The 26,178-nt window shown below is 45.9% G+C and overlaps 2 protein-coding genes across 5 annotated transcripts in view; both read left to right on the top strand.

Moving 5' to 3' along the window:
* LOC121560747 (histone-lysine N-methyltransferase 2A-like) overlaps positions 1-12,566 on the top strand; it is a 58,208-nt gene extending 45,642 nt beyond the window's left edge. The window contains exons 26-34 of one of the 2 annotated variants that reach the window (XM_045212395.1): positions 34-4,612; positions 4,746-4,814; positions 4,956-5,134; positions 5,361-5,435; positions 5,608-5,782; positions 6,318-6,422; positions 6,651-6,734; positions 6,920-7,049; positions 7,736-12,566. In XM_045212395.1, the coding sequence (XP_045068330.1) occupies positions 34-4,612; positions 4,746-4,814; positions 4,956-5,134; positions 5,361-5,435; positions 5,608-5,782; positions 6,318-6,422; positions 6,651-6,734; positions 6,920-7,049; positions 7,736-8,011 (5,672 nt within the window). In that variant the 3' untranslated portion in view covers positions 8,012-12,566. Of the gene's footprint in view, positions 1-33; positions 4,613-4,745; positions 4,815-4,913; positions 5,135-5,360; positions 5,436-5,607; positions 5,783-6,317; positions 6,423-6,650; positions 6,735-6,919; positions 7,050-7,735 lie in introns of both variants that reach the window. The other variant, XM_041873667.2, reaches the window with a different exon arrangement.
* Positions 12,567-18,217: 5,651 nt separating this feature from the next.
* Positions 18,218-24,602, top strand: LOC121560757 (complement C1q tumor necrosis factor-related protein 5-like). Of its 3 annotated transcripts, none has more exons than XM_041873681.2 (4): positions 18,218-19,714; positions 22,611-22,757; positions 23,076-23,311; positions 23,447-24,602. In XM_041873681.2, the coding sequence occupies exons 2-4, from the start codon at positions 22,732-22,734 to the stop codon at positions 23,980-23,982; spliced, it is 798 nt and encodes a 265-aa protein (XP_041729615.1). In that variant the 5' UTR covers positions 18,218-19,714; positions 22,611-22,731; the 3' UTR covers positions 23,983-24,602. The 3 variants fall into 3 exon arrangements, with proteins under 3 accessions (XP_041729615.1, XP_041729618.1, XP_041729610.1); XM_041873684.2 differs by having other exon boundaries at positions 22,583-22,757; positions 23,079-23,311; XM_041873676.2 differs by having other exon boundaries at positions 22,583-22,757.
* Positions 24,603-26,178: the final 1,576 nt, after the last annotated feature.

Below are 26,178 nucleotides of genomic sequence, written 5' to 3'. Positions count from 1 at the left end.
GTAAAATGTGTTTGTGTCCATGTTGTTTTGCAGGCGGTTTCTCCCAGTCGGCCCATGAGATTGTGACGGTGGGGGACCCCCTTCTGAGTTCCGGCCTAAGGAGCATTGGCTCCCGTCGGCACAGCACCTCCTCCCTTTCCCCCCAACCCAGACAGAAGGTAGTTTCCCCTCCACAGGCCGGGGCGGCTGCCGCCATGAACCAATTAGCCCTGTTCTCCTCTTCCGCTCCTTCCCCTGCGCACTCCTCTGCCTCCAGAGACCTGGGTCTGAGGGACACAGAGAAGGGGAAGCTGCCCGCCAGCGGCGTCCGAACGCAGAGCCGCGAGACTAGCTCACTCAGTCCTGGAGGTCAACACAGCAGACACCACCACAGCATCTCTGAGATGAAGACAGACGGTGGGAAAGAAAGTGCGCCTGGCAAGCAGGCTGTGGGAGTGAACCCCAAATTTTCCCCAATTGCGCCATGGATGGCAGGAGTAAGCCAGGCCTCCCCACCAACAGGTACGGCCAGCAACCGCAAATCCCAGGCGGAGAAGGGGAAGCCGGGCGTGAAGGACCCAGACCTGTCGGCTGGTGTCACGCTCCTCTCCCGCCACTGTGTCACCACGACCCTGTCCAAGGACAGAGGTGGTAGTAGTAGCAACCCGGCCAAGGAGGGAAGTGTGACCTTGGCGCAAGCCTTTAAAGATGCTGGTAAATTGGGGTCTCCCCAGCCCCCGTTCCTCAAAAGCGGTGGGAGGAAGTCCCAGGACTATCTGTCGGGGCCAGCCCCTGCCGCAGCCATGAAGCCCCTGTGGTCTTCGGGGGCCACGGCCGAGGATGACATCATCAAACGGGGCTCCCAAGCCACCCCGGCTGTCCCCTCCAGCCACGTGGCCCCCACCACCAAAGACAAGCACTCCAAAGTCCGAACCATCGACAGCCGAGAGGCATCTAAAGAGAGGGAGAAGACCCCTCAGAACAGCAACAAGAACCTCACGCTCAATAACAACAATGCTAAAGAGACTGGTGGAACCACTAACGCTCCAACCCCGACCTCTCAGAACAGCAACAGCAAGGCCGCAACCCTTGGCAACAACACCAAAGCCATTGGCAAGCAAGAGGTGGAAAAGCTGGAGAATCAAGGAAGAGGGCGATCTTCAAAGAGCAGGGATAGATTCTCCAGCCCTGAGAAGAACAGCTCCAGCCTAGAGGCCATCAAGCAGCCCAGGTTAGCCTCAGAGAGAAGCATGAGGGCTTCGCAGGTTCAAGCAAGAGTAACAGCCAACGAAGTCGCGGCTGCTAGAGACAAGAAGCGGGCTATAGTCAAGGCGTCTTTGACGCCGCTGAAGACTGACCCGAACGGGACCAACACCGTGAGCACTTCCTCTGACTCCTGCACCACCACTTCCATCTGTCCCGCGGGTCAAGAGGGACCCCCCCACCGCAGGTCTTCCTGCTCCACGCTCTTCTCCCCGTCAGCCTGCTCTGAGAGCTCCGAGTCAAACAGCCCGCCACCGCACCCTGAGGACCGCGAGGAGAAGCGCCTCCTGGCTCACTGCGCCGAGGACGAGGGGACCAGCGACAGGGACGACCACGCCCTGCTGGAGGAGGAAGGCGGCGGCCGGGACAAACACCACGAGGACGACAGTGACTGCTCAGGCTCGGCCAAGCGGCGTTACCCGAGGCGCAGCGCCAGGGCCCGCTCCAACATGTTCTTCGGCCTGACTCCTTTCTACGGGGTTCGCTCTTATGGAGAGGAGGATATCCCCTTCTACAGCAGCGACGGGCCCGGGAAGAGGAGGACCGGGGGCAGTAGGCGCTCAGCCGAAGGCCAGGTGGACGGGGCAGACGATAGGAGTACCTCCTCGGGGGACAGCGGAGAAGAAGAGGAAGGGGGATTCAACCAGTGTTCTAACAAGGATCCGTACTATTACAACTTCACCCGCACCATCATCAACCCTGGCCCTGTGATGCCCTCAATCGAGGGGATTGACCAGTGCCTGGGGAGGGGCTCTCAGCTGCAGCGCTTCCTGAAGGACGAGGCAGAGGAGGAGGAGAGGGTCGTCGCCGCTGTAGATGAAGGAGTTCCCACCCGGAGCCTCCTGGGCCACCAGCAGATCGGCCAGCTGGATGGCATTGACGACAGCTCAGAGAGCGACGCCAGCGCGAGCACCACCAACACCACCACCACGGCCACCGCAGCGTCCTCTTCCCACAAGAGCACAGGAAAGAGGAAGGGCAGAGAGAGGCACACGGAGAAGCTGGAGCACGACTCTGGGAAGGAGGCGGACAACAGCAGCGGAGGGGGTGGGAGCAGCGGGAGCAGCAGCGGGAGCAGCAGCAACAACAGCCGAGAAGGCAGGAAGAGCCAGAAGGACAACTCCCTCCCTCTGGGTGGGGTGAAGTCGTCCCAGAGACAGGACCCCCTGGAGGCCCAGCTCTCACTTAGCACTGACCTGCTCAAGTCGGACTCGGACAACAACAACAGCGACGACTGCGGCAACATCCTGCCCTCGGACATCATGGAGTTTGTCCTCAACACGCCCTCCATGCAGGCCCTCGGGCAGCAGCCTGAGGCCTCCTCATCTGAGCTTCTCTCCCTGGACGAGGGCTACGGGGTGGGTGTCAACCGCCGCAAAGACATCCTCTTTGAGGACTTCCGCCAGCCGCTGGCCAGCGCTGAGCCCGTGGAGAGCGGGGTGAGCACGTCCATCTCGGTGGAAGAGCCGTACGGTCTGCCCCTGGAGCTGCCCTCTGACCTCTCTGTCCTGACCACTCGCAGCCCCACGGTCAACAACCAGAACCACGGCGGCCTCATCTCGGAGGGCTCGGAGCGCACCATACTGTCCCTGGCAGCCTCGGACGAGACCATCACGGAGAAAGGAGGCGGGGACAAGCAGCAGAGCGGAGTGGCCGGCGTGTCCCCTGAGAGCCAGCAGGAAGGAAGTGGAGGTAGCCGAGAATCTCAGGTAAGAGAAGGTCACATGACCCCGGAGCAGTTTGAGCACATCACCAGTCCCTCCCTGAGCCAAGTGGTAGAAGCGGGTAAGCAGGATCTAACCAGGAGCTCTGGGACCCCTGTCCTACCCAGCTCCCCCACCCTGCCTCTCCAGGGACAGAAGTACATCCCTGCTGCGTCTTCAGTCAGCCCCGGACCCTCCCAGGTGACCAGCACGGCCGTCCAGACCACCTCTCATTTAAAACCAGGCCCGGAAAAACTCATAGTGGTCAACCAGCTGGTCAACCAGCATCTACAACCCCTCTACGTCCTACAGACTCTCCCCAATGGTGTCACTCAGAAGATCCAGATCACCCCATCGGTCAGTGCAACAGGAGTCATGGATACCATGACTCTAACCACAGGACTCACCACCGGGAGAACCACCTCCCAGCCCATCTTTCCTGCTGGGGGTAAAGTGTTGGGCACCATGTCCCATCACCCTCAGATCCATACTTTCACCGGCACCACCCAGACGGGCTTCCAGCCTGGCATTCCCAGCACCACCTCCGGCCTCCTGATCGGTGTGCCCTCCCACGAGCCCCAGATCCTGGTGACCGAGGCCGGACGGAGGCACGACCTGGCCCCCAACGTGACCATCGTGTCCAGCGCCGCCTCCATCTCCACGTCCTCAGTCGTGCTCGCGTCTGGACATGGCAAGAAGCGACCCATCTCCCGTCTCCAGCCGCGGAAGACCAAGAAACTGGCCCGCTCCAGGAGCCAGCCCACCCTGGCCCCGTCTGAGGTAAGACCCAACATGACTCTGATCAACCTGTCCTCGCCACAGATGGCTCAGTCCGGACTGGTCGAGCTGGGCACCCTGACCACGGCTGCCACCACTTCTCACCGCAATGTCCCCAACATTATCAAGAGACCCAAATCGGGAATCATGTACTTTGAGCCCATCCAGCAGAGGATGCCTCTTCCCAGCGGGCAGCCTGGCATCCTGGGCCACGACTCCTCCACCCACCTGCTGCCCTGCACCGTCTCAGGGCTCAAACCCAACCAGTCAGCAGTGCTGAACATGGTGTCCATGGCTCAGCCCAGCGGGCCCGGAGGCCTCATTGCACCAGGCTCTGTCTCTCTCAGCACCCCGGTGCTCAGCTCTGCCGAAATCACGGGACCCATCAGCAGCCTCCTCTTCAAAGCCAGCCCGCACAACCTGGGCCTTCCGGAGCAACAGATGCTCCTCCAGTCTGGAGCTCCTCTGATGTCCCAGCTGTGCAGCCCCTCCCATCAGACCATCAGCATGTCTGTCAGCCAGCAGGTGGACCCGGAGAGCGGTGCCTTCCAAAGGCAGCAACACCCGCCAAACGCCAGCGGACAACCTGTGGCTCTGGTCCCCAGCCCGGTCTCACAGGACTCCGGCAAAGGACACCCGGTTGGAGTGTTCTCTCAGAGTTCCTGCTCTCAAAACTCAAGCACCATGCCTATATCCAGGTCCTCATCAGAGCAGAAACAAGAGCTGAAGTCTAGTTCTGCAGCAACGGCATCCACGGGTTCGGCGAAAGGAAAGCAGAAAGCCAAGCGGACGAGGCAGAGTCCAGACAAGGCCAGCGGGAAGAAACACAAGGGTTGGCAGGCAGAGCCTCCTCGGGAGACTCAGGGAGACCGGGCCACCTCCACTCCTGGGTAAGATTCTCACATAACAGATAACTCATGAAATAATCAACTAGGACTATACTAGATTTCACTAAGTATGTGTTATCATACTACAGTTGCCACCTGCTACATATCCATATTTGAATTCCCTCTGCCACTGCAGATCTAGAGAGCCAGTCTCTCCCGAGCCCATGGACACAGGCAAACCCAGAGAGAGGGGCACCTTCAAAAGGTGAGTAACGCAAGCTTGTCACCCCTTTCAATTTCTATACTATTAATGTCAATGGGTAATGTTTCTAGAGATTCATTTTCAAATGTATTTTATTTGTAGTGTTTATTCTGGCAAGTCTGCTGAACCTCCTGCTCTAACCAGTAAAACCAGTGAGTTCCCTGAGGAGAAAGGCGAGACCACCGCTGGCTCTCTACTGGTGGCCATCCCTGACCAGGAGTGTATCCGCAGGGACTCTTCTATGGACAGCAAGCCCAAGAAGGGACTCATCTTTGAGATCTGCAGCGATGACGGCTTCCAGATCCGCTGCGAGAGTATCGAAGGTATCCACAGTCCTGACCTTATCCTCTTGCTCTGTGTTTCCATGTAGCATGGTTGACACTCGATGGCAGAAAATAGCTCTAAAGTTATTGAAGTGAATGTGTAACAGTCAAGATCTCTTATTTCCAAATCCTCGTACAGATTAAGTAAACTAAATGTGTACTTTAATACTAACACAGAGATGAGACACTAAGCTGACCTGTCTTGTCTTCTCCCTCTGACCCACAGAGGCCTGGAAGTCCCTGACAGATAAAGTCCAGGAGGCCCGCTCCAACGCCAGACTCAAAGAGCTCTCCTTTGAAGGTAAAGTGCCTTTTATCCGATTTTATTTTGTTTATGCAGGTTCAATTACTTTTGAGGAATCAAATGAAATGGTGACTCATCAAACTTATTTTCCTCTGTACTCCTTCCTTTGTGTTCTCTCTCTCTCTCTCTCTCTCTCTCTCTTTCGAACGCATCTCTTTTTCTCTCTCAGGAGTGAACGGTCTGCGGATGCTGGGGGTCCTCCACGATGCTGTGGTGTTCCTACTGGAGCAGCTGTATGGTTCCAGGCACTGTCGCAACTACCGCTTCCGCTTCCACAGGCCCGAGGAGGCCGACGAGCCCCCCATCAACCCCCATGGCTCGGCCCGCGCCGAGCTCCACCACAGGTACAGACACTCCCAAAAGCTAGATTGCTTAACAAGTGCAAGGCATAGGGTTGGTTTGGTATCCAGACATATGTACAGTTATCTTTTCTATTTATTATTATAACGAGAGGTTCCTTCTCCTGCCTCATCCTTTCATTAAAGTCATCACTGAGTCATGACTGGACAGGTGAAGACCATGTGGCGGAGACCTTGCGTTCACCTGATGAATCATGTCTAATTAGTGATTAGTTCAGGACGTTTTTGAACTGGACCCCAGTCTCTATTAGCTTTCTTTTGATTGTTGAAGAAATGCAGATCTATGCGTGATCTATGCATTCTACTTCAGCAATTAAAATGTTGTGAGCCATTTGTACACTGGCTCTCTTAACTGATGTTTTGGAGCTGATATATGCTGATAACTGTATCCCCGTTACCAAATCTCCAGTCAGTATTTGGGAGAGGTCCTTCCTACGGTTAAGAGAGTCTGCATCATTGAGTTTTCTTTGCCTGCATCATATGACCTGTGTGTCTGCTCCATCTGTTTGCCTCGCCGCAGGAGGTCTGTGTTTGACATGTTCAACTTCCTGGCCTCCAAGCACCGCCAGCCTCCCGAGTACAACCCCCACGAGGAGGACAAGGAGGTGCAGCTCAAGTCTGCTCGGTGAGTCACTCCGACCTGTTACACAATTCCTGTTTTTAGTTTCTTTTTAATTCAGAGAATCAGGAGGACCATTTATTTTTGCTCCATATCATCATTACAATATACTTGTAGTCTATCTTCTTGGTTTTCTGATCACATCCCTGTGGATACCTGTCGGAGCCTCACGGTGGTAGCAGACCATCCTTCTTTCATTCCAACTCTTAACACACTGCTACTGTTGTTTTTCAGCCGGGCCACCAGCATGGACCTCCCCATGCCCATGAGGTTCCGACACCTGAAGAAAACGTCCAAGGAGGCGGTGGGGGTCTTCAGGTTAGGAAAACGCTGGCTACGTAATGTTTAAGTGATCCAAATTCAGTGGAATGGTTTTAACATGAAAATGAACTACTACTTTAGCTTTGCAGTAGCTAAGTCCTTGTTCCAGAGAGTGGGGTTAAAAGTGGAAACCCTTTGGTGAACCAGTGGTTGCTGAGCTCCTGTGTGTCCTCCCCTCACAGGTCAGCCATACATGGCCGAGGTCTGTTCTGCAAGAGGAGCATCGACGTGGGGGAGATGGTGATCGAGTACTCGGGCAACGTCATTCGCTCTGTCCTCACCGACAAACGGGAGAAGTACTACGACGGCAAGGTGAGGAGAGAAGAGCGGCCAGGCCTCAATGGAACACAGTCCTCTGTGCTCATTCGCTTTGAGCCTGAACAGGGCCACTTTCAATAGGCAAACGTTGCGGATAGACGATCTCCCGAGTAGCGCAGTGGTCTAAGGCACTGCATCGCAGTGCTAGCTGTGCCACTAGAGATCCTGGTTTGAATCCAGGCTATGTCGTAGCCGGCCGCGACCGGGAGACCCATGGGGCGGCGCACAATTGGCCCAGCATCGTCCAGGGTAGGGGAGGGAATGGCCGGCAGGGATGTAGCTCAGTTGGTAGAGCATGGCGTTTGCAATGCCAGGGTTGTGGGGTCGGTTCCCACGGGGGGCCAGTGTGAAAAATAAAAAAATGATGTATGCACTCACTAACTGTAAGTCGCTCTGGATAAGAGCGTCTGCTAAAAATTAAAATAAATTTAAAAAAAGATAGAAATGCCATGAATAGAACTTGTGTGAGGCCTTATTCTACTTGTGAGAGAGGGATGTTCTACATAATAAAGGTATTTCTATCTGAATGTTCTATGTTGGGCCCTGCTGAATGTGTTTTTCATGTGTAAACACCACTATTAACCAGTCAGGATCTTTAGTCATTTGATAATGGCTTTGTTGACTGCAATCCTCAGCCAATGGCGTCTCACTCTCTTCTCTTCCTGTCCCTCCCTCTACAGGGCGTTGGCTGTTACATGTTCCGCATTGATGACTACGAAGTGGTGGACGCCACCGTGCACGGCAACGCCGCCCGCTTCATCAACCACTCGTGCGAGCCCAATTGCTATTCGCGCGTCATCAACGTGGACGGGCAGAAGCACATCGTCATCTTCGCCACGCGCAAGATCTACCGTGGCGAGGAGCTCACCTACGACTACAAATTCCCCATCGAAGAGCCGGGCAATAAGCTTCCATGCAACTGCGGAACCAAGAAGTGCCGCAAGTTCCTCAACTAGCCCCCCACTCTGCCGTGTGACGGTAGTGGTGTTGGCGGCCCTTCTCCCACTCTGCCATAGCGGTCCCCTCGACTAGCGTGGAGCCATCCATGCACTGCCAGGTCTTAGAGTGCAGAGTGATGCTTCCAGTACTGCCCTCCCTTGTTGCTGTGTGGCTTGGGCAGAAAGAGGCGAGCTACAGACTGGGTTAAGTTCGATACGAGCAGGTCTCTGTTTTGGGGAGGGACATTTTTGAAAGAGAACAACTTATTATTGTGCCTCTGGTTGTTTTGGTTTACTTTTGGATCGAATGGTTTCAGACTCTGAGAAGTCAAAGGAAATGGTAACTGTGTAAGTAAGATTAGCAATTTTCAACGTTTTCTGTCTCTGAACGTAACAAAAATATTTTTTTTAAATTGCCCTTTCATTATGAATTTTATCACCTCACATTTATTTTTCTAGAGATGATATCTCAATTCTGTGTGAGCATAGAATCCATTGATTATGTTCACATGAAAAAGAAAATGATTGCCACCTTGTAAGAGTTACATTTTACACACCAAAGTGCAATTTGTGGAAGGGAATCTTCTCTGCAGTTTAGGAAAAAAACGAGGACGTATTATAACTGATCAGAGGACGCTTTTCTCTTGACCTCATCTGTTTATACACATCTATCTGCCTGTCGGAATGTGCATCCTGTGCAGCCTTCGGAATAGCCGCGATACCATAAAGCTTTGCTTGGGCTGCTTCGCTGTGTATTAAAAGACACTGTAAATAGTTCTTATGCCTGTCCAGAGCAACAAGTCGCAAGATGTGTTAGGAAGAGAAACACTAGAGGGAGCCGGGGTCAAAGCGATAGAAAGAAAGAAGCCTGTAGATGATTTATTTTCAAGTGTTATGTTATTGCTAATTAATGCTAACCGTGAGTGTACTTGTACTGAGTCATTGTCAGAGACGTAGTAGAAGTCGGGCGGTGGTCATTAGATAGTCGTAGCCGTGACTAGCAAGCTTGGCTGAGATTCTGGTGGACTGACAGCTGAGGGACAAACTTTTATTTAGTTTTTTGCTTTAGTAAATGTTATTGTTTGTTTTGTATCGGAAAAGGATAAAGGCAGAGCCATCGATTTGTATCGCAGGTATGCACACGTTATGTCTTTTGAAATGTGGTTAGAACTGAGTCCGGAATTACAGCAATGAGAACCAAACGTCATCCCCCTGAATCTGATTTCCCCTTAAGCCCATTTGAAGATTGAAATTATTCCTATTATGGCCCATTTCATTAATTACTGTTGCAAAGGAATAGTTTTTTTATTTGTTTCGAATCGAGTCATTTGAAGTCTTGTCTCTTCTGTCCCTTTTTGTTATGGGCAGAAACATATCATGCTTGAGTTGAGAATGTAAATAATATGTATATTTTTCTATACAAACGACAAAAAAGCACTCACTAGTGAATAGCACTTAATGTTATAAAATTGTATTTATATTGTTAAGAAATCGTATTTATTTTATTGCCATTTTTGTAGGAAATAGAGGTTTACATACACTAATGCTTGGTCTCTACATTTTTATTGAGCTGCCTTTTTCAAAGCGGTTTTTTCGTTGCTGTTAATTTTATTTGTAGCCTGAATGTTTCTTTTTGGATTCCAAAGACTGAAGCTGTCGCTCCCCGCTGAGCCCAGTCCACCAGTAGCTCTATTCGCCAATCTGTCAATCAAGGACATTTCCATTGACTGCCTGTTAGCAGCATGACATTATTATATGCCCTTGAGGGAGTCCATTAGAGTGCTCATCTATTAGAATAGCGGTCTCTCCTTTTCCCAGCCTTAATACCACACGGAGGCTCCAGCCAGGCCATTCAGACCTGGGCGTCTCACCGTGCGTAATTGTTCACTTTCCGCTTTTTTCAAAAAAATTCTCTCAAAATGTCAGCGTCTCCCTTTTGGGATCAAACGCACTCCAAAATCCGCTAACTGTAAGGACATAAAACATGGTTTAACGCTTATAGCCACATCAGTGCTCCAAGATTCCCCATGGATTGCACCTCCATGGTTTCGTTCTGTCAAAGTGGTGCCTTCATATTAATACTGTCAATGTTTTATCATGTTTCTACTTGACTCCCTCGTAAAGTACAGTATTTGTTTTATGGCATTTACATGAGACAGTCTACACATGGAAAGCTTTTTAGAAGCTCGGTAGAAGCTGATAAAGTTAGGAAAGGTTAGAAGAGGCTAACCGTTACCATTGACCACAATACAACCTCTGTGTAGGAGTTCATCATGCGCTCGCTTGATCTCTCGCTTTGCCTTAGTTGTAACTGAGCACGCTTTGTTTAGAGAATTCTGTGACTCGTAAATTAACAGTAGTAGATTGACAGAAGTAGTCCCAGTTTTGGTGGGAATGGGGACATCAGTGTACAAAAAGTGGATAGGTTGATGACAGGCAAGTATTTCCTTGCATACCTCGAACGAAGCTCACCAAATTGCTGCTTTGTGCAACTCTGGCTCCAGTTGTCCTATAGCGAGCCACTTCAGGCCAGTGACTTTATTTGTCCCTTTTGTTATGTTTTTGGTTTGTAATCCGTTTTGCCTCGTACTCTGTTGACTTTATATCTTGTAAGGCCGTCGCAGAATCTCTCCAACCCTTACCCTGCCCAGGCTGTGAAGTGAAACCATAACTTTGCCAACACATTGCACTTCAACTGTGACAGAGGCACTGACTAAACATGGGAAACGACTTTCTACTCCTTGTAAACCCATTGGGTTCCTATGTTTTAAAAACCACAAGCACAGATACTGTTTGTAAGCTTCCTTAGGAATTATGGCCCCCAGCAAAGTGCACTTCTGCTCGACCTTACACCAATTGTGTCAGGGACGTTCAGAGTGCAAGGACCACTCTGGAGGCCAACAGTGTGCACTCTCCTCAACCTCCTTGCAGCCTGGGTTTTGCCAGCTATTTCAGGGATACAGTTTTGGTTCAGCTCTCGCTGTCCTCCCATCCTGGCTAGCCTTAGGGTGAGGCACAGGGTCATGCTGAATTCTGCTGCTAGGTCTTTAATGAATGTATATACAAAAACTGAATTGTGATGATTTCTGATATCAACTACGTTTGTTTTTGAGTTTAAAAAACCCCCACAAAAAGACTGGGAAGATGACCTCAAAGGACAATTTGTTCGTTTCATTTCAGAGGGAAAAAATTGAGGGAAGGCATTCTAGCTTAACGTCGAAAGGTCACACTGCATAAACTAAGACTTCAAAGATGGCTTTGGTAATCCTTTTACTAATCCCAAAGGCTCTGTCTCTTGACTCCTCTACAGATCCATAGCAGTAAAGTGTAAAGTTTCAATACTTGGTGAACAACAACAACCCATTAGTCAAGTGTTTTAAATGGTAGATAGACTCTGTTGTTTCTTTGACTTCATAATACCATGCCACACCAGTGGCCCTTTTCCTTCACTTGTAATTATGCTATATATACATAAAAACATATACCGAAACAGAAATAATAACATGTACTTCAGTATCTATACAATATACGGAATGAACAGACAAACTTAGTTACAGTAGCAAACAGCAGGTTTATAATGGTTAATAGCAATGTTCAATGTACTCCTATAATGGTTTTGTGTTACAGTATCAGTTTAGAATAACTAACGTACATCATCTTTGTATATTGATATCCAGTACCAGTTTTCCTGTGCCTGTGTACGTTCCATTGGCAGGAGCGTTGCAGTTTCTTTAATTTTTTTTGCGAAAAGAAACAGTATTTATGTGATAAGATGTATAACGTGGTTGTGAACTTCTTGAAGTCAGCCATTTTGTTTTGTGTTTTGATTGTTGTAGTGAATGTTTTTATTCTTTGTACATTTTTAACAGGGATTTTAGACTGCTTACTTGATGTGGTATAATTGAGTTGAGTTTGTGGAGACCAGGAAAAAATGAATCCCACCAAAAATGTTATTTTACCGTCTTCCATGTCTCCCTTACCACCCCTCTCTTCGGAAGCTTTGGTTGTACTTATCATGTACTGTTTTATAGAAAGAGATGATGAAAATACGTTTTATTTATTTATTTTGTGTATTGGAACATCCATGAATTTATTTGCAGGTCAAGGTAGTTGCCGGAACCTGCTTGAAAGAAGTTGGGGGAAAAAATACTTAACTGTATTTGTAATTTTATAATTGTTCCTTGTGTATAGAACTTATCAGCCTGAGATGGGACGTGGCATCAAGGGGACTTGGCGGTAAGACTTGGAAACGGTTAAACGGCTCTCTTCTTATGCCTTGAATATACCTTTGTCTTATTAACACTTCCTCCTGAACGCCATGAGAATAATAATGATGATAATAATAGTATTTTCCCCTATTAGTCGTACATCAGTGTTCTCTCATGTGTCACAGAAATGAAGGAAAGTCAAACCACATTAGTAAACCACAAACTACTTAAGGTTGAATGTATAATTAGGAAACAAAATTGTACATAACTGTAAAAAGAAAAGTTTCTAATCATGTTTATTTTCTATGCACTTTTTTTTATTTAAGTGATAGTTTAAATAATAAACATGTCCCGTTTACATTTTACATTTTAGTCATTTAGCGGACGCTCTTATCCAGAGCGACTTACATTTTAGTGAGTGCATACATTTGTTCATACTGGCCCTCCGTGGGAAACGAACCCACAACCCTGGCGTTGCAAGCGCCATGCTCTACCAACTGAGCTACAGGGGACCCCTTACTCTTTCTTCAGACTCTGTCTCCTTTTCTTTTACTTGTTCTGTCACCTAGAATATCTACCTCATATTGGTACGTGTTAGTGATAACATGCTGGGCCCGGTTTCCCGATAGCGATGCAACGTAGGCTTACGAGTGTTTTTAACGATGCATTGTTCCTGCAACGGCCGAAGATATAACACGCGTTTCCCAAAACAACACGCAGAAAGAGCGTTCGCTAAGTGCGTCGTTAGAGCGTCTGTCGATACTGATAGGATCGAAAGAAGGACAGCGCTGCTCTCTGATCAGATTTCTCTCCGTTCAAATCTTAACGTTAACATTAGAATTATTCCCAAATACTGATGACGGATCAGCTCCTAGAGAAATATCACCTTATGACTACAAATATTGAGGCGGCTTATTCTAATGCTTACTCTATAATGATGCACTAAATCGCATTCACAAATAACTAAATTGAATGAACATGAAATTGATTTCAATATCTTTGAAATATTGAAATCTAAACATTAAGAACACCTTTCTAATATTGAGTTGCACCACCGCCTTTTGCCCTCAGAAAATCCTCAATTCGTCGGGGCATGGACTACAAGGTGTCGAAAGGGCCCTACAGGGATGCTGGCCCATGTTGACTCCAATGCTTCCCACAGTTGTGTGAAGTTGGCTGGATGTCCTTTGGGTGATGGACCATTCTTGATACACATGGGAAGCTGTTGAGTTTGAAAAACCCAGCAGCGTTGAAGTTCTTGACACAAACTGGTGCGCCTGGCACCTACTACCATACCCTGTTCAAAGGCCCTAAAATATTTTGTCTTGCCATTCACCCTCAATGGCGCACACACAATCCTTGTCTCAAGGCTTAAAAATCTTTCTTTAACCTATCTCCTCCCCTTCATCTACGCTGATTGAAGTGGATTTTACAAGTGACATCAATAAGGGATCATAGCTTTCACCTGGATTCACCTGGTCAGTCTGTCATGGAAAGCGCATAATGTTTTGTACCCTCAGTGTAAATAGGCCTATGTAGCCTGTAGGACCTATTTAATTTAAAAACAAATTTTTATAAAAAACCTTCGCTTGTTCAATTGCAAAGACATTGGCAACTTTGCATTTGTAGTCGACTTGGTTCTGAAGTTATCGGTGGTCACCGAGGGGCAGATAAACTGCTTTATTCTCAGTTTATGGGCGGCAGGTAGCTTAGTGGGTAAGAGCGTTGTGCCAGTAACCGAAAGGTCGCTGGTTCTAATCCCCGAGCCGACTAGGTGAAAAAATCTGTCGATGTGCCCTTAAGCAAGGCACTTAACCCTAATTGCTCATGTAAGTCGCTCTGGATAAGAGCGTCTGCAAAATCACTAAAATGTAAATGTTTCGCGGAGATCTTCTGTGTATAAAGTGACGCGATAGGGGAAAAACACATCTATATATTTGGTTGGGGCCCTGGCCTGCCCATAAGTCTAGATATTTAATATGCCATTTAGCAGATGCTTTTATCCAAAGTGACTTAGTCATGTGTGCATACATTTTTACGTATGGGTGGTCCCGGGATCAAACCCACTACCCTGGCGTTACAAGCGCCATGCTCTACCAATTGAGCTACAGAGGACCACAACTCTGGAAGTGGAAATTTAAGACATTTCTTTTTCTTTTTTTTCATCCTCTATTTTCCCATCAGAAAACTAGCGTGAGTTTCCCTGATCAATAATCTGTAATTAAGTAGCCTATTTAGTGGGTATTTTGGCGGGCTTTTAAAAGCTAGCTGTAATAATGTCATATAACTTCCCCTCTGTGGAATTAGTGATAAAATCTGACTTTGTGGTGTTCATTTTAACTGGCTAGAGTAGACTGGACTGAATAGTTATTTGATATTGTTCACTGGAAAATGTTTTGATTTCCCAGTACTTAACCCAGCCGACACCATACACAGATCAAGTTAGCGCCAGAGCAGTGCTCCTGGAGCAGTGTTGGGCTTTAGTGCTCCAGGACACAACAACAGGTGGCACCTCCGATATATTCCTGCCAGCAGCCCTCTGATTGAGCAGATCACATTTCACTAGATATTCTTCTCCCAGACCTGGGATTCCTCAGATCAGCTAACCAGAGCACCCCCCCCCCATGATACTAGCGTGCCTCTACCTTTAAAGCTTAATTGGCATACTCATTGCTTTCCCAGCCAGCTCCTCAGATGGAGCGTGAGAGCTGGAGGAAAGAAATGGAGAGAGTTATGGAGAGAGTGGATGCAGAGATGAAGGAAGACACTGTGAAGGTTCTCTATGGACTGTTGGAGAACATCCAGAAGGAGGGAGAGAAGTTAGAAATAAAGGAGAAGGGAGTGGAGAGCATAAAGGAGGAAATTAAGAGGAGGAAGGGGGGGGTTGATAGGAAAGAGAAGGAGGAGGCAATGCAGAGAAGGACAAACAGAGGGTGAGGAAGGGGGACAATGAAATGGAGGAGAAGAGGGAGGAGGTAGATGAAAGACAAGGGGCTGGAAAGACAGAAGGAGAAGGTGGAAAAGTTGGAATCGGAAAAGGAGAAAGAAGTTGGAGAAGAGGAATAAGATAGTGGAAAGGTTGGCAGTGGATGAGAGATGGAAGAAAATGACAAGAACAGGATCAATTATTAAAAAGAAAGAGGAGTTGGAGGAATTGTAGAAGAAGATGAAAGATATAAAAGAGAGGGAGAAAAGAAGAGAAGGAAGTGGCGAGAGCTAGGGAGGAGTTTGATAAATGGAATGAGGAGGTGGAGCGTGTGAAGCTGGATATGGAAGGAGAGAGGGTGAGGACGAGAAAGAGGTGGCGATTGTGACGGTGGGGACAGAGGAGAAGTGGAAGACCAAGATGAAGAGAGAGATTGAGGTTGTGGAAGAAAACGAGAGACCAAAAGAGAGAGGAGGATGTGGACAGACTTGTGGAAGGAGTGATGGAGAAGATGTGATGAGAAGATGAAAGAGAGGGAGGAGAAGTTTAAGAAGGAGGTGGAGAAATAAGCTGGAGAAGGAGGTTGAGAGAGCGGGGAAAATGAAGTTGGAGTTGGAAGAGAAGTGGAAGACAGATGAAGAATCAGTGGATTAAGAGAATGGAAGAGATGGCGATAAAGAGATTGATAGAGGAGTTGGAAGGGTTGAATGAGAAGATTTAGGAGACTGAGAAGAGAGGATGAAGGAGGAAATAGAAAAGGAGAGGGAGAGAGAGAGTCCATGGAGAAGAGGGTCAAGAATGACATGGAGCAGGTGAGAGATTATGGAAGGAGAAGAAAAAGAAGGAAAGGAAGGAGGAGAAAAGGAAAGAGAAGGAAGAATACAAGGAGGCATTGATAGAGCTGAGAAAGAAAAATACTGGAGAATGTAAGACAGAACCTGGAGGATGTGAGACTGTGTGTGGAGAGGGTAAGAGATGCTCAAAGACAGAGCAGAGAGAGAGAGCAATGCGATGAAGGTTAGTGAGTTGCAGGATGAGAGGAAGGAATTGATCTGCAGACTTATCAGGAAAAATAAACAGACCGGATGGAAAATACAGGTGCAGACACTTAACATTTACATAATTTAGCAGAAGCTCTTATCCAGAGCGACTTACAAATTACATAACCTGATAGTTCACTCAAATGACCTTCTGTAAGTACTCTTGTTTGTATACTGCACTTAGCCAGAGCTATAGGAACAGAATAATGATGCAATACATGTACCTCTATGGCCATAGCCACTAATCACTAACATTAGCTTGTATACATAACCAGAGCCACTATTCAGTTTACATTAAATGGACCCCAGGTAGCATGCTCTTGTTTGGATGGAAAAACCACCTTAAAGTATTGAGGCTGTTCCATAGAAACGACTTAACTATTTCTGTCACTTTCAGATTCCCAGATGGGACAGCTACAGTGATTACATCCCTGACCTCATCAAAAGGGAGTAGGATGGAGGGAGGAACACACACATATATTTATTCTCAAATGATAAATAAAGGCATGCAAAGGCAAAGTGGTTATTTATTGGTCCTTGGTGTCATAGAACCTTATAAAATGACAATTGAACAGCAAGAGATCTTACCTGACCTCGGCCTTTAACACGCTCAAGAGCATGGTTTATTTTATTACCGGCAAATGCCAATATGTTGGTATGATGATTGACTAGATAGAATGAGAGACGGGTTGATTCAAATACTTGATCTGCACGTTACTTAGTTTGCCTGGTAGTACAATGGAAACATTGGAATCGTCACAAATAACAAACTAAGAACTTTACTGAACAAAAATATAAACGCAACATGCAACAACTTCAAAGATTTTACTGAGTTACAGTCCCCATATGAGGAAATCAGTCAATTGAAATAAATAAATTAGGCCTTAATCTATGGATTCCACATGACTGGGAATACAGATATGCATCTGTTGGTCACAGATACCTTGAAAATTCAAATTGCCATCGATAAAATGCAATTGTGTTCATTGTCCGTAGCTTATCCCTGCCCATACCATAACCCCACCGCCACCATGGGACACTCTGTTCACAACGTTGACATCAGCAAACCGCTCGCCCACACGACGCCATACACATGGTCTGCGGTTGTGAGGCCGGTTGGACGTACTGCCAAATTCTCTTAAAACACCGTTGGAGGCGGCTTATGGTACAGAAATTAACATTAAATTATCTGGCAACAGCTCTGGTGGACATTCCCACAGTCAGCATGCCAATTGCACGCTCCCTCAAAAACTTGAGACATCTGTGGCATTGTGTTGTGTGACAAAACAGCACATTTTAGAGTGGCCTTTTATTGTCCCCAGCACAAGGTGCACCTGTGTAATGATCATACTATTTAATCAGCCTCTTGATATGCCACACCTGTCAAGTGGATTGATTATCTTGGCAAAGAGAAATGCTCACTAACAGGGATGTAAACAAGTTTGTGCACAACATTTTAGATAAATAAGCTTTTTGTGCATATGAACAATTTCTGGGATCATTTATTTCAGCTCATGAAACATGGGACCAACACTGCTTTTATATTTTTGTTCAGTATACCTTCATTTGATAAGTATTCTACCCAGGAGGTCTTGTGAAATAATGACAGCATACAAAGTCAAACCATTGACAAAGTGCACGATATATACAGTGCAGAATTTACATCTTTGAAATTTTATAGTTTCATTCATGCCACTCGCTTAGGGCCTCCAAAAGGCTGGGGTCAGCCCTGGTTCAGTCTGTCATGATTATTTTCATCTTTACTTTTGCTGTAGAAATTAAAGGATAATCTAGGGTAGTGATCATCAACTAGATTCAGCCGCAGGAAGATTTTTTATTGAGCAGATTGTAAGGAGGCCTGAAGATAATTACAAATAATTTGTAGACTGCAAATTGACTGTAAGAAGCCCAAACAGATATAACATTTGACTAAAACATGATCATTTCAAACCTTGCTTACATTTGTATACGATCACATACTGTACATCGCTCTATTATGCGTGGGAATACTTTGGAACAGATTCCCAAAATTAAAATCGCTTGATCTGATTTTCTTGTGTCTTCTATGTCCAACAATAAAATATACAATTAATATTTTTTTTGCTCAAAATACGTAAAAACTAAAGAAATGGCCAGTTGAGGAACATACAAAAAGCAGACTTGTAAGAACTTACAAAACCATTGCTGTATCTGAACGTGCCTCTGTAGCAGTTTGCCGTTTTAACAGGCCGTTATTGAGCAGGGGACAAAATGTGCTGATTGTCTAATGGTAATTGAAACCATGTATAAATCTGCTCCACCTCAGTGCAGTTACGGCTACTGGTCTCAACGCGAGGCTTGTGAAGTCCTCTGTGAAACAGTTTAATTGCCTAAAGACTGAAAAGGAAAAGTCAAGATCTGGGATTTCAAAGAGCCATTGCCAACCCCTTCTTGGCCAATGTCCCATAAAACAGTGCTGTAGTGTAAAATACCAAACCAAACCCATGTGTAGAAACATGGAGCTTCCACCCTAAATGTGACCAAGCCTCAGCAGTCCCATCAATGTAGTCTGTACCTGTAGCTGTCATCAGTGACGTACTACTAACTCAAGGTGGTGTATTTGTAAATGCTGTAGCAGATAAATACATGCTGGTGTGCATGGAGAGACAGCAATCAAAGTGATAGTTCAGTAAAATCGGTCACATCCTCTTTTAAGAGTGGCTGCAAATGATTAAGTGAGATGTGGGATGTTTTCCTCGACTATTTCACATTCCTCAATCAGCTCAAAACTGACACGAGGAGAGGATTCCAGCCAAAGTCTCTATTGTTTCAATTTCTGAAGAAAATCGGAGGAAAGAAAAACGTTGCTTCACTCTAAGATAACATAACATAACATAACTTCAAGTCTCTCCCTGTATCTTTACTCTCACGAAACTGATCAACTGTCTCAGCATTAAGGCTAATAATGAAGAATCCTCCGATTCTAAGGCCTTACTGCGTTTTGAGGAGTTCACAATATGACGCGTAGGCTGTAACAGCAGTTAACAGTATTGCTAGAGTTTTCCAGGACTTTGCCTCAGTGTATCGTGGATACATATCCCTGACCAGTGACCACAACCCTTTGATCTCTCCCACTGTTTATGTTTGGGAAAGAAATTCCTCCAGTCTCAAATCTTAAAATCATATGTAATCTTCCAACCTTTGTTATTCTCACTCCACCTCCTTTTTCCCACTCAATCGCTTTCCTGATTTCTCAACCTCTCCCTCTCTCTTGTTTTGATCCTGATCTTTTTATTTGAGTTATTGAAGACTTATTTTTCCTCTTTATTATTTGCGCTGGGGAGACTTCAAATATTTCCCTCCTACTCTTGTCTTTTCCTCTCTGTCCCCCTCCCTCTCTCTCTCTCCCCCCTCCCTCTTTCTAATTTGCTTTCATTACGGTTTCCTTTGAAGACTGAGGGTTCTCATTTTTCCCAGCCTCTGGCTGAAGCAGCAAAGATAACGTTTACTGTTTTCACTTCAGCACAAGCAAAGACTGCTGCTCCTAAGGACTTTTGGACGTTGACTGGTAAACCTTCTTTTCAAATAATACCTGATTGAAAATAGTTGTATATGTTCGCTGTTTTCTGTGAGTAGGGGTGGTTCAACATGATCTACAATAAGGAAAAGGATCTATTTTACATTGAGAATATTTTGCTGCCACACAAACAGTCAGTAAAGGAATGGAGGAGTGTGTTTCACAGGCAACTCATTTTGTTTTGCAAATGTATTGATGAATTCCTATGTAATTGGAATATAAATGTTTTATTGAAGTAACAAATAATGTAGCCTATTTGTCACACTAACTATCCTATTCAGATAGTATACATTTTTCTAACCAGTTATAAAACTGCTGCTATCCTCATCAGAAACGTGCTATACTGTGATTATTTGTGATACTGCTAACATGCTAACATCCCCTGTATGTTATTGGATGATTAGTTGCTCAGAAAGTTGCAACAATACATACAAATTTATTACTGTACTTTGCATATCGTACTCACAGGTTCTCTGGAGACATGCCCTGTCATTCCCAGTGTCTGTATTTTCAGGCCTTGTGAGGCTTGTCCTGTGCTGCAGTCCCATGGTAGCCAACAGTGTTAGTCTGTAGACATGCTGTCAGTCAGTCTGTAGACATGCTGCCAGTCAGTCTCTCACAGCTGGCTCCTCTCTTTCACAGTACTGCTAAGGGAGGGGGCGGAGACACTCTCTCCCTCACTTCAACACCCTCAGGCTTACACACACACACACACACACACACACACATTGAGCTTTTGTTTTGAACTGTGTAAATAATGATTGCTTCCATTCTGGCACTGCTGCTCTCGTCGACATTTAATGTGAAACAGCTGTTTTAAAAACTGGGAAAATAAGTATACTGAAGTGTAGGCTACAGATACCAACAGCTACAAGCAGATATAGGGTATGGTCATAATCTGATTGCCCTTATAGCCTTTTAAAGGTGTAATGCCTGTCGGCCATACAGTGCATTTTGGAAAGTCTTCAGACCCCTTGACTTTTTCCACATTTTGTTAAGCTACAGCCTTATTCTAAAATTGATTAATTATTTATTTTTTCTCATCAATCTACACACAATACCCCATCATGAGAAAGTGAAAACAATTTTTTTGAAAGTTTTGCTAATAAAAAAATAAAAAACAGAAATATCTTATTTACATAGGTATTCAGACCCTTTGCTATGAGACTCGAAATTCAGCTCAGGTGCATGCTGTTTCAGACCCCTTCACTTTTTTTCAGACCCCTTCCACATTTTGTTACGTTACAGCCTTATTCTAAAATGGATTAAATGGATTTTAATGACAAATCGAAAACAGGTTTTTAGAAATTTTTGCACATTTATTAACAATAAAAACAGATACCTTATTTACATAAGTATTCAGACCCTTTGCTATGAGACTCGAAATTGAGCTCAGGTGTATCCTGTTTCCATTGATCATCCTTGAGATGTTTCTACAACTTGATTGGAGTCCACCTGTGGTAAATTCAATTGATTGGACATGATTTGGAAAGGCACACACCTGTCTATATAAGGTCCCACAGTTGACAGTGCATGTCAGAGCAAAAACCAAGCCATGAGGTCGAAGGAATTGTCCGTAGAGCTCTGAGACAGGATTGTGTCAAGGCACAGGTCTGGGGGAAGGGTACCAAAAAATTTCTGCAGCATTGAAGGTCCCCAAGAACACAGTAGCCTCCATCATTCTTAAATGGAAGAAGTTTGGAACCACCAAGACTCTACCTAGAGCTGGCAGCCTGGCCAAACTGAGCAAATGGGGGAGAAAGGCCTATGTCTGGGAGGTGACCAAGAACCTGATGGTCACTCTGACAGAGCTCTAGAGTTCCTCTGTGGAGATGGGAGAACCTTCCAGAAAGACAACCATCTCTGCAGCACTCCACCAATCAGGCCTTTATGGTAAAGTGGCCAGACGGAAGCCACTCCTCAATAAAAGGCACATGACAGCCCGCTTGGAGATTACCGAAACATTCTCTGGTCTGATGAAACCAAGATTGAACTCTTTGACCTGAATGCCAAGCGTCACGTCTGGAGGAAACCTGGCACCATCCCTACGGTGAAGCATGGTGGTGGCAGCATCATGCTGTGGTGATGTTTTTCAGCGGCAGCGACTGGGAGACTAGTCAGGATCAAGGCAAAGATGAACGGAGCAAAGTACAGAGAGATCCTTGATGAAAACCTGCTCCAGAGCGCTCAGTACCTCAGACTGGTGCGAAGGTTCACCTTCCAACAGCTAACGACCCTAAGCTCACAGCCAAGACAACACAGGAGTGGCTTCGGGACAAGTCTCTGAATGTCCTTGAGTGGCCCAGCCAAAGACTGGACTTGAACCCGATCGAACATGTCTGGAGAGACCTGAAAATAGCTGTGCAGCAACGCTCCAACCTGACAGAGTTTGAGAGGATCTGCAGAGAAGAATGGGAGAAACTCCCGAAATACAGGTGTGCCAAGCTTGTGGCGTCATACCCAAGAAGACTCGAGGCTGTAATCGCTGCCAAAGGTGCTTCAACAAAGTACTGAGTAAAGGGTCTGAATAGTTATGTAAATGTTATATTTCTGTTTTTTTTATTTAATACATTTGCAAACATTTCTAAAAACCTGTTTTTGCTTTGTCATTATGGGGTATTGTGTGTAGATTAATGAGAAAAAATAACAATTTAATCAATTTTAGAATAATGCTGTAACGTAACAAAATGTGGAAAAAGTCAAGGGGTCTGAATACTTTCAGAATGCACTGAAGGTACTGTGTATGCTCTCATTAAATGTACTGGGGGCCTACACTCTCAAATAATTGTGTCCGTGGTATGAGGCGTCTTATGTTATTTTTTAGATGGTTATTCCATTTCCGTCACTCCCTCTCTCCAGTTGCATGCTTTCTGACCGCTCCTCTTAGCTGTGTCCAGTTGAGTGAGAGTACAAGACTTCCGTCTACACGTGACCAACGGGAAAGGAGTTGGACGTCTGTATTCACACTACACATCTGTCAATAAGAAAGCTGATTCAATCTCTACTATATGACAACTGTTACACTACATTACAGGTAATTTTTCTGCTCTCATTTCATGTCAGAATTCTTTGAAGGATATTTCCATTGATTTCAGCACATAGCATTTATGGGTTCAAGTGTTTGGATTATTAGATTTCCTTGTGATTATGTAACCCTTGCGGTATGGTGCTTCTCATATCATCTGCACAACAAATCAATGAACTCCATAGCTATTTAGAAACTCACAGATGGAACACTGTGAGGGTCCCCTGGAGAAGTCAGTTCTAGAGAATAGAATATCAAGTAGAAAATTATTTTTTTCTTCTTTTCATTCCTTCATGTTGACAGAGAATGTTTCTCTCCTCTACATAGTAGCATTGAAATGATATCACTCCAGCTGTGGCCCCTCCTCCTCCCCGTTCTACTGGTCAACTTCTCCAACCAATTAGACAACAACAAGATCCCGCCCAGTCTGTGTACGGGACACCCAGGTATCCCAGGTACCCCTGGGGTACACGGCAGTGCTGGTCAACCAGGAAGAGATGGGAGGGATGGGCGTGATTCTGCCCCTGGGGAGAAGGGAGAGAAGGGAGACAGGGGAGAGCCAGGTACAGTCACATCAGTGCACCATGCTTTCTACAACATACAGTGGACTATAATGATCCTGGTTCAATTGGTTTGCTGTTGGTTCAAGTGTTTTTGAATGAACAGTAGTAACAGCATTGTGTCTATTCTTCCTAAAGGTGAGTCGGGCTTTAGGGGCTTCACTGGAGACCAGGGGAGCCCTGGCGATAAAGGAGACAGGGGGCAGTCGGGGGAGTGCGCCATCGCTCCTAAATCAGCCTTCAGCGCCAAGTTGTCAGAGGGACGCACCATGCCCGTGGCGGCGGAAGACGCTGTGCGCTTTGAAAAGGTAATACTCAACGAGCAGGGCGACTACGATATGGAAACAGGACGCTTCACCTGCAAAGTGCCCGGTGTCTACTACTTTGCGGTCCACGCCACTGTCTACCGGGCCAGCCTGCAGTTTGACCTGATGAAAAACGGTCACACGATGGCGTCCTACTTCCAGTTCTACGGGAACTGGCCCAAGCCAGCGTCTTTGTCCGGGGGCTCGCTGCTGCACCTCATCCCGGGCGACCAGGTGTGGGTGCAGATGGCATTGGGAGAGTACAGTGGTTTCTACTCCAGCTCTAAGACTGACAGCACCTTCACTGGCTTCCTAGTGTACTCGGACTGGATAAACTCTGCTGTCTTCGCCAAGGGCGAAGTGGTATAAACATTGGGGAGACCAAGTTGGGTGTGGGGGCTGGGGGTCCTCCCCCAGAAAATATTTGAATTTTTAAAACTAATTTACTGCCATTCTACATGATTCATGGCCTCTTTAGAAGGTTATTAGAAAACTCTGGTCTTTGCATAAACACATTAACCAATGTTACAGAAATAGCAGTAGGCTATGGCACATACCATACTGATGAGTTGTGATGATGAATCAGGTGAACTGTGCTTCAGGTTAGCCATTTGACTGCTGCTGTGCGATGGTGAATCGTTTTAACAGATGTCTTGACGGTGGCCCTACAAAGTTTTTGGCCTACATGTATCATTGTTTTTTTGCCTTTACAAACAAGGACTGCATATGGGGTTTAAATGAGACATGTTGGCTCCTGCAGTTGGTAGGAATTGCTAACATAAGAAGGTTATATTATATGTCCAGTTTTGTGGTGGAGACGTAAAGAGGATTCAATAAGGCATCATACAGGTATGTGAGCTGTTTAGGGCTTCCAACTGTGACCATCACTGACTGATGAGTTGTAAAGTATTCAAACTGAAGCCCTAAAATACACTTTTCACAATATTTTAACTTATCTGTCTGTGCAACCTTCAGTTATGTCACCAATAAAAATGTCAACTTTCATGATTGGCTTTAATACCTAAAACTGTGGCCAGATAAGTACATCTATGGCAACTAAACAAGGATCCACAAGAGAGATGACATCAGGTACTATGTGCTCAACAAGGACAATATGCCTGGTTCCATGTTAGATATAGCTAGATGAATGATTTAATGACAAGCTGACAGCTTGCCTGCCAGTGTAATGGGGCTGTATTATTTTCTCTTTCTGATAATATTATTTTTGATTATCCAAGAAGACCCCAAAATGTGAAAAGAGAGTATCAGCGTGGATATATTTTCCACTGGGGCCCCTGTTTACTTCAGTCTAATGACATCACCAAACATGGGCTCCTCTCTTAAAGTAGAACTCACAGTAGGCGGAGACTAGTGCCACAGCCACCCCACCAGCATTGTTATTGTTTTCGAGGTGAGGAGATGTCGCGTAGCGTGATGAAGAAAAATGCAGCACATCTGAGGGGGGAAAACAGTGTGCTTTGATTTCAGTAACTTCTTTGTTGTTGTAATATTGCAAATGGAGGTGGCTGTTTCACCATTGGAGATCTAAACTTTAAAGTACATTGACAGACTCTTACCTACAGGCAGACACTATTTACCTTGCGCTGCCAAAACCAGTGGAATGCTTCTCTGGCTGTTAAATATTCTCACTCTGAGACAAGGAACTCACATTATCCCCTTTGCCTCAAACTCTTGGGCAAAATGATGTTCCCAAAATACACTTGAATGGTTTTTGCCCGTTAGAGATGAGGGGACAGATTTAATCAATCTTCCTCTCACTATTCACGTCACTCTTTTCCATTAGTTCAGACCATATAAATCTCTCCGTCTCTCTCTCTCTGACAGCAAGACTGCCAAACAGTGATGAATGAGACAGTGATGTCATTCATTGACATAGCAAGCATGGGTGAGTGTCTAGAGGAGGGAAGTCAGAGAACAAGATGAGCAAAGGAACAGCCTTTGAAACTCTTTGCCTGAGGTTCATCCCTTTCTTAAGAAAATAAAAAATACAAAGATACTGTATTACAACACATTCAGATATTGTGTCTTAAAAACCTTTATGAACCTGAATCTATTGCTTGACTGAGGTTACTGATAGAGCCTGGTAAAAGTAACTTGCTCCTACGGTGAGAAGGAGAGCCACTTTGTCCACATGATGGCAGAGTTGTATTACCACAGCACAGCAGTCCCTCATTCAAAATGAATTTTGCCCATTCCTTGGTCATTGGAGGGAACATCTGTTACCAAGTTCCTCAAATAAAAAAATTCACAAGTAATTTGTGAGCCAATATATCTTGGTAGAATATGTAAGATAACAGTCTTTAGGGGTTGAAGTGCCCAGCTGGTTATAACAACAGTAGCTAAATGTTTCAATTAATAACAAAGACAAGAACTTATGGTCCACTTCCATTTCCCTCATCTGGCCCAGGTGGTAAGGTAAGATAAACTGAAGCAGAGGTTTACACACACTTCATTTTAGAACTAGGCCCTGGGCCAATTGTGAACGCCTGTCCCCAGCGTGAGTAAGATGACCACGTAGTACAGGTCATGTCCATTGGTGCTGCA

The sequence above is a fragment of the Coregonus clupeaformis genome, chromosome 5 (genome assembly GCF_020615455.1).
Source record: "Coregonus clupeaformis isolate EN_2021a chromosome 5, ASM2061545v1, whole genome shotgun sequence".
Lineage (NCBI taxonomy): Eukaryota > Metazoa > Chordata > Actinopteri > Salmoniformes > Salmonidae > Coregonus > Coregonus clupeaformis.
Note: the sequence above shows the minus strand (reverse complement) of the source record. Positions and strands in the feature narration are given on the sequence as shown.

Bases quoted from the DNA above. Each gene is read 5' to 3' on its own strand.
- LOC121560757 (XM_041873681.2), top strand. From the start codon at position 22,732: ATGACAACTGTTACACTACATTACAG. The intron at 22,758-23,075 runs GTAATTTTTCTG...TCCTCTACATAG, and splicing joins ACTGTTACACTACATTACAG to TAGCATTGAAATGATATCAC. The intron at 23,312-23,446 runs GTACAGTCACAT...TTCTTCCTAAAG, and splicing joins GGGAGACAGGGGAGAGCCAG to GTGAGTCGGGCTTTAGGGGC.